Below are 15,273 nucleotides of genomic sequence, written 5' to 3' on the forward strand. Positions count from 1 at the left end.
TGTACATAGGAATGAAGACGTTCACCCCAAAATGGATCCCCCCGTTTGTCCCGTGTTCAGAAACATTCCCGTTGTGGCCCTAATCTAATTATAGGACACATGGCAAGGCCTATAATGGAGGGAACACCTGTTGGATTGCAGGGCACAACATTCCAGACCCCATTGCCCACTTGTACGGAATAAAAATTGACACCTTAAAAAAATCCTCCCACCCCCACACCCACTCCGTGCCCTTTTTGGCGTTCCCCAAATCTTAGATAAAAGTAATAATGTGAACTGTGTAGGATTTCCGAAGACAGGGGTAATTACGGAGGCTGGTTGGGATGGGTACATGGGGCAATAAAACCGGGTATTCCCCCTCCTCTCATGCTTTTTGAGGGTATTTCGTGACATCAGTAGCGGGTATGGGGTGTAAAAAGTGGCGCTCTGTAAGTCTCCGTAAGCTTGCGGAAGTGCGGCGGTCTCATACAGAAGACGCTCAACAAGCTGCTCCTGGAACTGCAGGAAGGCGAGTGTTCGCGGGGCTTCTTGTAAATTACGTATTAGAGGTAGCAGTCTGAATAACGCCGGGCTCACACGGCCGTAGGTGGAATCCGCAGCAGATCCCAGCTGTGAGCCGGCCGTGACCCTGCGTAAGGCCATGTAATGTACTGCCCATAACTGCCTATTCACACAGGCGGTCATGCGCAGTACATTTCTTTTTTTGTTTGTATTTCCCGCACCGTCGCTTAGCGACGACACAGGTACCCGCAGCCTGTATACAATGTAGTTGCGTATAGGCAGCAGGTATATCCACGACCATGCGAGTGGATTGCGCAATTCCAACCCGCTAATGTGAGCGGAATTGTGTAATCCAATGCGATTGATCTGCGTATTACCGCGGATCAGATGCATGCGGAATCCATAATTCCTATCCGGTCATGTGAGACTGGCCTAAGGTAGATCGCTACCTTTTTATCACGTGACCGGGGACCGCTCAACGGTCACCCGTCACTGCTCCAGGCTCTCGGCGACCGTTGGTCGCTGGGAGCAAGGAGATTTTAAATTTCCTGTGCTCCCCGACTCCTGCGCATGTGTCCGGTGTTTTGCCGGTGGTCGCATACGCAGAATCCGGGAAAGTTCACGGAAGAAGATCGCGTCGGGGTGCAAATATGGAGGCCTCCGGTAAAAAGTTTCATCTCCTCTCACTGATCGCATCGGTGAGGGGAGATGGACCTTCACCTTTTTTTTACTTTTACGTGATCGCCATTATCCATTGGATAACGGCGAACACATGACCAGGAACCGCTCACCGCGGCTCTCAGTTAAGTTTTGTAGCCAGGAGCAGGGAGATTTTATATTACGCTGGCAATCCACAGCTTTTGCGCACGCGTCCGCCACTTTGGCGACGGGCGTGTGCGCAGAAGCTGGGGTAAGGTCCGTGGATAAATCCGCGGGCCTTAGGTACGTCATTTCATCCTCCGTCACGGATATGATCCGTGGGGGGTGATGAGACGTAAGATTTTTTAACTCTTTTTTACTTTTTACACTTTTTAAAAAAACTTTTTTACACTTTTTTTTTACTCTACATGATCACTGTTATCCATTGGATAACAGTGATCATGTCCCTGGTGACATCCCTTTGCTCCGGGCTACACATGGCAGCCAGGAGCAGAGGGATTTTAAATTTCCCGGGGCTCGAGCCCCTCTGTGCACGCGCCCGATGATTGACATAGGGCGCACATGCGCAGACGGGGACTTCGGGTCCCGGGACATCGGGGAGGACTTAGGTGAGTATTTTCACCTCCCCCCATGGATGCGATCAGAGGACCAGATTCTTCGGGGGCAGTGCGGAGAAGGCAGGTGAGTATTTTCAGCTGCCCTGATGGATCCGATCCATCAGGGCAGCTGAATCTTTACTTTTTTTCACTGTTTTATTTACTTTATTGCGATTGGCACTATCCATTGGATAGCGCTGATTGCAAAGCCGGGGGTGACTGCCCGCATCCTGGGATGACAGCTCCATGCTGTCGGCTACCTGCGGGCACTGACAGCATGGAGCTGTCACGTCCTCAGGCAAGTGGGCATTAATCCTAAGAGGATGCATAAAACTACGTCCTCTAGGATTAAAGCCCACTTGCTGAGGATGTAGTTTCCCAATGGGGCCGTCGTTAAGGGGTTAAAGCTTAGCTGTATGAAAAATTACGGCGACGCTTTAAGCCTCCTTCTGCAATCAATCAGAGGCAGAAACGGGTTATCAACTGTTAGTGACAGCTAATAACCCAGAGGAGAAGGCAGGAGGGGTATTTAACCCTTTCTGCCTTCTGCTTCCCCGAGTACACAGTGCTCCATGAGCGCTGTGTTATAGAAAATGAAAGTACAGTGTAACTTTCACTCTGGGGTCGGGGAGTCATGTGACCACCAGGGTTCCCTGCTACAGCAGAGCTGGAGGGTCATACTAGACCCTGGCAAGCTCTGCCAGTGTCCATGTCACTGCAGGGATTGTTTTCCCCTGTAACTGGGGCTCCTATGGATGCCCCAGCTACAGTGGGAAACTGTCAAATAAAAAAATACAAGAAAACATGTGAATTTTCCCCAGACGGCTTACATGATGTCATGAGGGACATGGATAGTAAAAAACATAATTACATACATCAGTAAGACAGAATAATTGCAGAATAAAACAACACTTATACATAAGAAAGAAAATAACCGAAAACCGACGCCAACCTAAAACGTCGCTATAAGCACCCTGTAAACCAAAACCACGCATATTATATATCAAAATGTCCGAAGCAAAATGAGGAATCCGTTACCATACGTTATTTTAGTGTAAATATTCTATTTAAAAAAATAACTAGAAATGTTAAAATCTTTTTTTTTAGCTTTTTACTCCCAATAAAAGTAAAAAATGGAAAAATATGTCAGTAAAAAAAGATATAAAAAAAATAGCCCTATATGTCATGGAAAAAAACACAGCAAAAATAATTTTGATAGCTAAAGGGAAAAAATAGGGCAGTAAACCACCACATGGGTAAAATCCCTAAAAAGTGTCTGGTCCTTAAGGTACAAGACAACCTGGTCCTTAAGCGACTAAAAGAGGTATAGGGGCGAGGGCCGGGAACATTATTCTCCCACTATATAAGGCACTTGTCAGGTCCCACTTGGAGTGCTGTGTACAGTTTTGGACACGGGTGCTCAGGAAAGATATTGCAGTGCTTGAGTGAGTACAAAGAAGGGCAACTAAATTAATAAATGGAATGAGAGGACTAGAATACTAAATTGGGATTATTCACTCTGCATAAATACATTAGGGGACAATACAGAGATCTCTCCCATAATCTGTTTATACCCAGGACTGTGACAGTAACAAGAGGGCATCCTCTACGTCTAGAGAAGAGAAGGTTTCATCACCAACACATAAGGGGGTTCTTTACTGTAAGAGCAGTGAGACTGTGGAACTCTCTGCCTGAGGACGTGGTGATGGCAAAATACAGAGAGGAGTTTAAGAGGAGACTAGATGCCTTTCTAGAGTGCAATGATATTACAGGATATACAGTAGACATTAAATAACCAGCGGGGTTTATGATCTGGGTCTTGGAGTCAGGTAGGAACTTTCAAACGTTGATCCAATGATTATTCTGACTGTCATTATGGAGCTGGGAAGGAATTTTTCCCCCCAAATGGGCTAATTGGCCTCTGCCTCATTGTTTTTTTTTTTGCCTTCCTCTGGATCAACAAGGGGGTGGAAACAGGATGAACTGGATGGACATTGTTTTCTTTCAGCCTAATATACTATGTTACTATATAGCAGTCCTTTGTGCATATTTGATTGTTGAATTTCTTTTGTGGTGTCACCAATTTCATATAAACTGTAAATAAACAACAAGAAACAGCGATGCAGTGTGACAGAAAATGGAACTTACTGGTATGTCATAAAAAAATGTGATGCTTCCATCGTAAATGGATGTTTCATTTCTTATTGACAGCAAAGTGTTTAATAGCTAAAAAGTGAAGATCATGCTCTCCTCCGTGTATCAAAGAGCTATTAGACACCTTAGACCATTATGGGTACGGAAAAAAATTCATGCTAAATCAAATACCAACCTGAATTGCTTTGATTCTATATGGAGACCTTAGCGACAATATATGTTATCAGTTTGATATGGTTATATGTTGATTTAAATTTAGTTTAAAGTAGTAACTTATGCAAGCACAAATACAAGTTAGAGATTGTAAAGTATAAATTCATATAAGAGTACAAGATAACTCAAATGTCTTTCTTATAATCGTTATATTTCGACAGATATACAGTACTCGTGTAAGTGATACAAACTTGAGATCTGATTATTTTCTTTGTAAATGTAAAGCTGGATATGCCAACATGTTACACACTTGTGTATTCAGAAAAAATCAAATAAAAATTATTTGGTAAAAAAAAAAAAGAATTTGAACCTTCCTCTTTTTAGTGATGTGCGGATTGTGTACTTCTCTTTTGTAGTTTGTTTGTCCCTAAGTCCCTAATTCAGCTTCTTCTTTTTGAATAACTATATTTCATAAAAATATTACATGATAAATTTACATATTTGTATCTAATTTATTTTATGAGCTTTTCGCATTATTACAATAATGACATTCTCTGGTCCCTAGAGCCGAGTGTTTCACCGTCCGATGTGAAGGCAACAGCTCTATCATCATCGGAGATTAAGGTGGAATGGAAGTCTGTGGCGACTGTCAAAGGAGTATTATTGGGCTATGAGGTAATTTATGCACAATAATCAGCACCTAATGACTTTTGTGTACCCACTTTGTAAAGAGATTTTGGGCAATAGGCTAAGCATTGATGGACTGTGTGCTATGCTTGTGGTAGCTTTTTTAATGAGAAGATAATTGAAAAAATGCATTTTCTATAAAGGGTATTTGTGGCTGATAGAGGGGGGTACTTGATCAAAACTTAATTTATTAACTGTGTATCCTTAAACAGATCAGATATTGGAAGGCAGGTGATAAAGAAGGTGCAGCCGATAGGGTGAGGTCGGAAAGCCTGGACACAGTTGCCAGAGTGAGCGGTCTAAAGCCAAATACCAAATACCATGTGACATTACGTGCTTACAACAGAGCTGGCACTGGACCACCGAGCCCCATCGCCAATGTTACTACCACCAAATCACGTATGTATTACATAAAAAGCCAAATAATCATATTGGTGTTGTCTGTATCTTATGATCAATGTCACATCAGATCATACATGATATTTAGATTGTGACTTAAAGACACTAACCCAAGTTGTTATTCTTCAGCTCCGAATCGACCCCCAGGTAATATTTCCTGGACACTTTCCCGTTCCAGTGTCAGAATCAAGTGGGACCCAGTAATATCAATGAAAAATGAATCATCTGTAACTGAATACAAGGTAACTATCGAAAAAGGCGGTTAAAGATTCTCATTTTGTTTTCTGTATTAAATTACAATTACATTTTCTATTTGTGTAGATACTTTATAGGATGAATTCCCATTCAACTCCTACCCTATATGTTACAAGCAAAACACAAGCAGAGCTTCCACTCCCTGAAGGTGCCAATCATGTGACTATTCAGCTACGTGCTACTGGACTTGGAGGTGATGGGGAGCCAGCAGAGGTGCATATTCCTACAAATTCAGGTACCATTGTTTTTATATTGTCTTATTGTTGATTTCAGCCTTATTGTTCCTTATTTCGACTGACTCACTTAGTGCCATGTTTAATCCTGCCACATGGTTACTATTCATATAAAGAGTGCCATCAACTATCTTTGTAACAAACACATGCATAAAACAAAAAAAGTCAATTTACAAATGCAAAAAGTTTGACTTAGGCCAAATGCACACAGCCGGATTTGCATTGTGGAATCCGGAGCAAGCAACCGCCTCCGGATTCTGCAGCAAATACCTGCCATACGCATACAATGTAAAAGCAGGTTTTCATGGCCACGAGTGGAAATCAATTGCGATTTTCCACTCACGAGTGGAAATTTGCAGCATGCTCTATTTTGAGCCAGATTCCATGCGGACGGCTTCAATTGAAGTCAATGGAAGCCATCTGTCCCGTGGCCCTTCTGCAATCATCACTGCGGAAAGGCAGCGGGATCCACATCATCGCCTAGCGACATCGCTGCATTATCTGTACTGCAAATGTGTGACAGGGTGCCGGCCGGCACATCTGCAGCACATATCCGAACAGGTACGCGGGAGTCACCAGCCGGGCACAGGGTCGTATTCCGCTGCGCAATCCGAGCCGGCCGTGTGCATTCGGTCTTAAGGCCAGGCTATAAGCTTGTCTGAAGAGGGGCACTTTAGGCTTATCTTTCCAGTTTTGGAGAGTTAGAGTACTTTTACAAAGGCCAATAGTTGCCCAAGTAATCGCTCGAATAAGTGATTATGAACTATTGTCATCTTGAGTTAACACGGGACCCGACAGGTCAAATGAGCAAGACTTGCTTACTTGTCGGAGTCACTTGGTTTTTAGCTCACCTAAAAATGAAGTGACTATAAGGCTGTATATTGGTCACAGATATTGGATATTATTAATGATATTCATAGGGCATTTTTAGGAACCAATTACTGGATTTTAAAAAATATGGCCAAAGCCTTTTTTACTCTTGGTTGATAAAATAATTTTCAAGGGCTTGTCCAAAGAAGAAAGGACTCTGGCTTTGGCTTATATTCTCAGTCATTGTTATAAGGTCTGTTAAAAGATCAGACATTGACTTGCAGGAATGCGGCCTCCAAAAGGCGGTGCTGTAGAGGCATTGATCCATCTTTCAATTTGCATACTTCCCAAAGGAGAATTGCATGGCCTTGTAAGTCTCCTCCCACATTCCAGGTGCTTTCGCCAAGGAGAAATGTTGCCCCTCCTGAGTTATGTCTAGGCCTCTTACCCAGAGAACAGCTGATTGACAGGGGTTCCTGGTAACAGACCCCCAATAATCTACTCTTGATGTCCTATTCTGAGGAGACGCTATCAATAGTTTACAACTGAACAACCCTTTAAGATGCACTGCACATTTTTTACCATAGTTTAATATTAGCCTTTTATGCCATCACTTATCCATTGTAATTCACTGGATGCAGGTTGATTTTTGGTGTAATATATTTTTTTTTCTACAGGAACCAGCATGATGGTAGAAAATTCAGCTTCTCAGACTTGCATGACTAAAACAGTTGCAGTGTTAGTCCTAATAAGGTATCTAGCAGTTTGAGGCACCACAAGTATAACCTTGAAAATAGAAGATTTGACCTTCAACTCTAGCCTCTCACCTCCCAGAAGATGAAACACAACCATCCCTAAACAGCAAAAGGCAGCATTTTTCTATACAGAGCCGTTTAAAGGAAAAGAAAACTTGCCGGCAGAGAGTAGATGCAAAAAGGCTTAGTGGCAGATGCGTTTTCCTAAAATTGAAGTGGGATTTACGTTTAGAAGGTGGGGTGGGTGCAAGCACTTTTTGATGGGACACATTTGGGGATTTTGTCTTATGAAGCCATGTGTACATGCTTTATAAATAGCATTTTTTCTACAATTGCCTTTGTTTTCATTTCTCTTTAGCTACAGATATCTAAATTATACTGGATTATTTGGTCAATGGGACTAAAACATAAAAATGGCTCCAAATTATAAATGGCCACCTCTAGCTTGGATACAAGATGCTATGGAGTCACAAGTAGCCTGTTAGACTGCCTTTAGCTTGGATACAAGATGTGATATAGGCAGGAATGGAGGCTCTAGTACCCTGTTGTACCGCCTCCAGCTTGGATACCAGATGCGATATGAGCGGGCATGGAGGTATACAGGTTCTGTATGGTATCCTGCAGCATATTGCTCCACATTTGCTGTAACTGAGCCTCTAGATTGTATAAACTAATAGGCTGTCAAAGTTGGTGTTCCAAATGGTCCCATACATGTTGTATTGGTGATAAATTTGGCGACCGGGCAGCCACGGAAGTGTAACAGTGTTGTGGAGACATTCCTGGGAGCCCCTTATGTGTGCGGCCAAGCATTATCCTGACAAAAAATGCCTCTTGGAAGCCGCCATGAGAGGAACACATGTGGCTGCAGGATGTCCTGAACATATCACTGGGCTGTCAATGCCCCTCATACCACTTCTAGGGGTGACCGGCTGTCGTATGCGATGCGCCCCTCCCCCCCCCCCCCCCCCCAGACTATCACAGCAGCAGTGGAGGCAGTGTGGCGCACCACAGCAAAGGTAGGATTAGGGTGCTCACCCTGAGGTCTCCAAACACGGCCGTCGTCAGTGCCCAAACTGAACCTGGATTTATCGCTGAAGACAAACTAGTTCCACTCCGAAACAGTCCAGTTTTGTTGTTCGCAACACCACTGCAAATGGAGGCGATGGTGAGTGGATTTCAAAGGCATAATGGGAGATCCTCTCTACTGGTGGCATTTTGAGGGCATCCTGAGCCCAGTCGCCTTATGTGCCCTCATACATCCATTGGTCCCAACACCTATTAACAATCTGGTCAATATGGACAAGTCAGTGCGTAGTTTGACGATACAACCGTCCAGCTTTTCGCATTCCAATAATGCTCTGCTCTCAACCTCTTAACTGGGCGAAATCTCTTCAATAGTGTCTTAGAGCCATGTCTAGTGGTCAACAAGCTCTACACAAGTGGATAGAAAAGGTCACTACACACAAGGAGCCTCCGAGAGTCTTTTATAGGCCAAGGGGGGAACCACTTTTAGGGAATCAGGTGACAAGACTGTTCATCTAATCACACCACAACTCTGATCATTTACATATCTGCTTGAGATGGAACTGCATGCTGAGTTTTGCAGCAAAATAACAACTCATAGGTGCTTGTTTTTGTTTTTTGGGGGGGAGGGGGTATGAATGAATAAAATACAAGTTATACTAAATGTTCTCTGACAAAACTATGTAGTGGGCTGCATTCCCACGGACGTATATCGGCTCGGTTTTCACGCCGAGCCGATATACGTCCTCCTCATCTGCAGGAGGGGGAGGATGGAAGAGCCAGGAGCAGGAACTGAGCTCCGCCCCCTCTCTGCCTCCTCTCCGCCCCTCTGCACTATTTGCAATGGGGAGAGGCGGGAAGGGGCGGGGCTAATTCTCGTCACTTAGCCACGCCCCTTTCATTGCAAATAGTGCAGAGGGACGGGGAGGAGGCAGAGAGGGGGCGGGAGCTCAGTGCCTGCTCCTGGCTCTTCCATACTCCCCCCCCCCTGCAGATGAGGAGGACGTATATCGGCTCGGCGTGAAAACCGAGCCGATATACGTTCGTGGGAATGCAGCCTTAACCTGTTCAGTTTCTATTGCTCTATAACATGCGGCCCGTCGTTTGCATAGCATGTTCAAGCTGACAGGTCCCTCTAAAAAAGTAATGCCAGACTTGCTATTTTTGTTTTGTCTTACAAAAAACACAATAAAAAGCAATACAAAAGTCACACACACCTGACCAAGGTACCAATAAAATCTACAACTCATTCTGAAAAAAGCGCAACCATCTTAGAATACTAGATGCCAGCTTCTGGGCTAAATCCTGACTGATGGCAACTCATTCCTGCTTAATCAGAAAAAAACACTTTCCCACAGTCCTCTGTATTCCAATCCCTGTACAGTATTTTCTCTAATGAAGCCTTCTTTAGACTTTTTGGGACATCTGGAAGAATGATTGTCTGGAGAAGAAAAGGTGAGCGCTACCATGGGTCCTGTGTCATGCCAACAGTAAAGCATCCAGAGACCATTCATGTGTTGGGTGGCTTTCTATCCAAGGGAGTGGGCTCATTCACAGCCAAAGACCACTCCAATAAATAATGGGAACTAAACATCCCCCAACAATAATGTCTCCCAAGCATTCAGGAGCAATTTGGTGATGAGCAATGCCTTTCCAAGCATGATGGAGCAACGTGTCACAAGGCAAAAGTGATAATGAAGTGACTCGGTGAACAAAACTGTGAAATTTTCTCCCCAGATCTCAATCGCATTGGGAACCTGTGGTCAATTCTCAAAAAGTACATGAACAAACAAAAACACAGAAACTGTGAAAAACTCTAAGCAATGATTAGGAAGAATGGGTTGTAATCAGCCAGTACTTGGCCCAGAAGCTGGCAACTAGCATGCTAGGATGAACTGCAGAAGTCTTGAAAACAAATTGTAAATTTTGAGTCTTATGATCCTTATAATTGTACTTCAGTATATCATAGAGACATCTGACTAAAATATCTAAAAATACTGAAGCAGCAAACTGTGTGAAAACTCAAATTAGTGTCATTCTCAAAACGTCTGGCCACGACTGTACAATTTTACTGAATGGGGTTTTAATAAATCCTATTCACCAAAAGCGGAAAAAATTCACCGCAAATTTTTAAATCTGCAGCATGCTCTATCTGGCAGAAAGTTCACTGCAGGTTTCATTCATTTCAAGGTAATAAGTAAAATCAGAACCAAATTATGTGCAAATTTCATTGGAGATCTTTTTATATTTTTTCCCCCTGTGTGTGAAAGTACTAATATGATAACTCCTTTAAATAAAGAGAATCTGTCGTCATTGTTTCACGGCCCTCTCTGAGAGCAGCACAGAGGTAGTGACAGCCAGCCATGCTGATTGCAGTGATATGCTTGCTGTATGTATGTAGTGGCCTGAAGTCTATATATCTGGCCCCTCCATAATTGTCATACATGTCATGTCTTTTATGTGTATGCACTGTGCAAAGTATCTTGTCATCAGTTATGTGTATTGCACAGCTGCAGCATGTAAGAGGTTAATGTCTGAAAGGGGCTGGGATATGTTTGGAAAAAGTATCAAGTTTGTCTAGTCATTAGGTGTCATATGAATATAAATATGAGTGATTGAGAATTAGGTGTGGTGTTCAGTTGAATCTATCTGCTTCAACGGTTGTGAGAGGAGTAAGAGTGCCATCCACATGGGAGTACCTTCAACCCTCATGTGCTGAAGGGATGAAAGCAGAAGAGAGGTATCCTGAGGTCCCCAATTCCAGGAACCGACTGTGAGGAGTGAGAGAAGAGAGAAAGAGTCAGTCATGCAGTAATTAATGTCCTAAATCTCAAGTGAGTATCTGCGGAGTGTTGTATCCCCCTCCGGTGCTATCCTGCATCCCGAAGTGTGTGTGTCCAGGAGCAGAGTCATACAGAGGGCAACTGTAGGCCCGATTTCATCCTGTATCTTTCCTCCCTGACCGTCTGCTAAACTGTATTTCTGCACTGACGAGTAAAGCTGTATCTTGAAAAGCAAGAAGTAAAGTTTTCTGATCACTGTCTGTTTCCAGTGATTGAGTTTTCCCAAGTTAAACCGTGTACGGCCACTCTTATTTTCTACCGCTGGAGAATCAAGAGTGTGAAGGAATGGTGGCGTTACGAGTGACAACTTCCTCAGTCCACTACACCCATATACAGGTAACTGCTGTCCCGGTGTTGGCTGGAAGAGGCCTAGCGGTGCCTTGGCTGATGTTGCATGCATCCCTCAGGATTGGAGTTTTGTAGAGCCACCATGACAAGTGCAATCTCTACCCCTGCCAGCTCCTCAGTGTCATGCTTTGTGTCTCAGTCGCTGCATGCATCTGTGCAGTAGTTTGGGAGAAACTCGCATTTTATTAGTAGCAGCCACACACAGAGGACTACAGGAAGTTATCCTCCATAGTCATTAGCTACAGACCAGCTCCACCCATCCTACAGCCTCTTATTTACAGTTCTCTGTCTATTAGGCTGGGTTCACACAGGGCGGATTTGCCGCGGCGAAACCGCCTGCGGCCGCTAATCTCGGCATTAGTCAGCCATGTGGACGAGATTTCTCAGAAACCTCGTCCACACGGGACGGCCAATCCGCTGCGGTAAGTCCGGCTAATACCGCGGCTGCGGCCGCCGCAGCCACGGCTTCAGAAGATGCAGCATGTCTATTTACCTTTCCTTTTTTGTTTATTTTCGTCACGGCCGCGCTCTCCTCTATGGGAGCGCCAGCCGCAACGGAAAAGCGAGCGGCCGGGCCGCTTCAAAGCCGCCACGGCTTTGCTGCCAAACCGCGAGATTTCCGACGGGAATACGCCTAGTGTGAACCCAGCCTTACTGTGCATAGAAAGATAGCTGACAATCAGTGGCTGGTGGGTGGGGCTGGCTGCAGCTCATGAACATCAAGGCCTAGTCCTCTGTGTCTGGCTGACAGTAATAAAACTCAAATTTTTCCAAATTGCTGTACAGACACATAAGGCAGACATATCACTGTAATTAACAAGCCTGTCACTACTTTATGCTGTTTAGAGAGAGCTGCAAAAAGATTGTGAGAGACTCCTTTTAATGATGTGAGAAAAAAATTACATCATTGGTTTAGATGGTCACAATTTTATTGTGTGGCTAATTTAGCCGCAATATAATGCTCATGTGAATAATAGAATAGTGTGCAGTCTAATATGCACTTAGGAGCTACTGATTGTTATTTAACATCCACTTTCAAGTATAGTATATCTTTAGTATAGTTTGTGTATTATATCCTCTGTAGAGAAGAGAGAGAAGATTTAAGAAGATCTAGACAAGCTTGAACAGTGGGCATCAACTAACAGAATGGTATTTAACAAGGAGAAATGCAAGGTCCTACATCTGGGCAAGAAAAATGAAAAAAAAAAACACATACAGAATGGGAGGAATAAGCAGCAGCACATATGAAAAAGACGTGGGTATATGAATAGATCACAGACTGAACATGAGTCAACAGTGTGATGCAGCAGCAAAAAAAGGCAAACACAATTCTGAGATGTGTTAAGAGAAGCATAAAGTCTAGATGACTTAAGGTAATTATACCCCTCTACTCTTCCTTAGTCAGACTGCATCTGAAATACTGTGTCCAGTTCTGGACACCCCGATTTAAAAAAAAGAGATCGACAAACTGGAGAAAGTTCAGAGAAGAGCTACTAAGATGGTGAGCGGGAAAATCTATTATGATCATAGAGACATCAGATTTTGTATCTCCCAAAGGCCACTCTACTTGATTTCTGTAGATTCTTGGTGATACCTATGGTGGGTAATGACAGTTGACACCCGCCTAAAAAAGCTGCAATCAGTGCTCACGGCTGATAATCCTTGGGATGCCGGTGTCATTTTGGTAGTCATGGTAGCCCAAGGCCTTCTGAAAGCCCCCAGAGCTGCCATGAATGATTACCTATGAAGACATGCATGTTTCACATCTTGATAGACTGCCTGTCAGAATACAATATAATGCAACACTATGGTGTTCTGCAAAAAATGAGCCTCCGCACAGCACCATTGAGCCTCCGGAGGCACAGCACCATTGATGGAAAGCCTTACACTTCCGAGGAATGCACAGTGTTCTTATCAATAATCCAGATGTTTGGGCAATTATATTATTGGACCAAACAGAACTTTCTGTATCATTAAATTGATTCAACAGTAGCTTAATTTTTTTTTTGAGGAGGTGGCCGATTGAGTTGACACTTTCTAATAATTAGGGCAGGCTCACGCGACAGTAATTTAATAGCCTATTCCGTGCACGATGTACGCACGTGTAATATACGGTGAATGGAGTCAATGAACGTTCATTGATTTTCATTAATCCATTCACACTTGCGCAAAATACATGTGCAAAATAGAGCGCAGCATGTTTTATTTTAACACATTACGTGTGATAGAGCCCTATTGTTCTCTTAGGGGGCGTGATAAATGCTGAACATATGCAATTACATTGCGTATGTGCAGCGTTTATACGCAACTTCGCTAAGTGTTAGAGCGGGAAATTAGAAAAAAAAAGAAACAAGTCAGACTGCGCATGACAGCGTGTGTGTGATATGCTGCTATGCTCAGTGAAAAATTGCTACCCTACGTGGTGATGGGCTGGCTCAGATATCGCTTTCCAACACGCTTGTGTGAGCCCGGCCTTAGGGCTTCCACAGACGAACGTATGCGTAAATATGCTTGCCACAACATATTTGTGGACTAAGTAAATGACTGCACAAGCGCTGACGTCACCGCTAAGGTCATTAGCGCTCATGCAGAGTATTTGAACTGACAGACTTCACTGCTGGATCATGGAATTCTTGACAGCTTCTCGCTCAGCACTTCACCTTCTATGTGAAGTGCTGAGCGGGGAGCGTTTACACAGAATGACAAGCCCGCGATCCAGTGATGGTTTCTAAGCTGACTGAACGTCCACAATAAAAACCTGTGAACAAATAGTGAATTTTTTTTTGCATTTATAATGCATGATTATTAGAGATGAGCGAACACCAAAATGTTCGGGTGTTCGTTATTCGGAACGAACTTCCCGCGATGCTCGAGGGTTCGTTTCGAACAACGAACCCCATTGAAGTCAATGGGCGACCAGAGCATTTTTGTATTTCGCCGATGCTCGCTAAGGTTTTCATGTGTGAAAATCTGGGCAATTCAAGAAAGTGATGGGAACGACACAGCAACGGATAGGGCAGGCGAGGGGCTACATGTTGGGCTGCATCTCAAGTTCACAGGTCCCACTATTAAGCCACAATACCGGCAAGAGTGGGCCCCCCCCCCCCTCCCAACAACTTTTACTTCTGAAAAGCCCTCATTAGCATGGCATACCTTTGCTAAGCACCACACTAGCTACAACAAAGCACAATCACTGCCTGGATGACACTCCACTGCCACTTCTCCTGGGTTACATGCTGCCCAACCGCCCCCCCTCCCCCCCCACAGCGCACACCAAAGTGTCCCTGGGCAGCCTTCAGCTGCCCTCATGCCACGCCACACTCATGTCTATTTAGAATTGCGTCTGCCATGACGAGGGACCGCAGGCACACACTGCAGAGGTTGGCACGGCTAGGCAGCGACCCTCTTTAAAAGTGGCGGAGCGATAGCCCACAATGCTGTACAGAAGCAATGAGAAATAGAATCCTGTGCCACCGCCATCAGGAGCTGCACACGTGGGCATAGCAATGGGGAACCTATGTGCCACACACTATTCATTCTGTCAAGGTGTTTGCATGCCCCAGTCAGACCGGGCTTTTTAATTCATAGACACAGGCAGGTACAACTCCCTATTGTGAAGTCCCTGTCGACCCACAGCATGGGTGGCTCCCTGGAACCCACCGGCGGTACACAGAAATATCCCATTGCATTGCCCAACACAGCTGAGGTAGTAATGTCGTGCTTAATGCAGGTGGGCTTCGGCCCACACTGCATGCCCCAGTCTGACTGGGGTTCTTTATAAGTGTACAGATGTAGTAAAAACTCCGTGTGCACCTACAGCATGGGTGGGTGCCAGGAAGCCACCGGCGGTACATAG

The 15,273-nt window shown here is 44.3% G+C and overlaps 1 protein-coding gene across 1 annotated transcript in view; it reads left to right on the top strand.

Annotated features, from left to right (window-relative positions):
• CNTN2 (contactin 2) overlaps positions 1–7,535 on the top strand; it is a 68,945-nt gene extending 61,410 nt beyond the window's left edge. The window contains exons 19-23 of the mRNA XM_066600157.1: positions 4,630–4,739; positions 4,964–5,150; positions 5,280–5,392; positions 5,472–5,640; positions 7,126–7,535. Of these exons, the coding sequence (XP_066456254.1) occupies positions 4,630–4,739; positions 4,964–5,150; positions 5,280–5,392; positions 5,472–5,640; positions 7,126–7,217 (671 nt within the window). The 3' untranslated portion in view covers positions 7,218–7,535. The remainder of the gene's footprint in view (positions 1–4,629; positions 4,740–4,963; positions 5,151–5,279; positions 5,393–5,471; positions 5,641–7,125) is intronic.
• The last annotated feature ends 7,738 nt before the right edge of the window (positions 7,536–15,273 follow it).

This window comes from Eleutherodactylus coqui, chromosome 4 (genome assembly GCF_035609145.1).
Source record: "Eleutherodactylus coqui strain aEleCoq1 chromosome 4, aEleCoq1.hap1, whole genome shotgun sequence".
Lineage (NCBI taxonomy): Eukaryota > Metazoa > Chordata > Amphibia > Anura > Eleutherodactylidae > Eleutherodactylus > Eleutherodactylus coqui.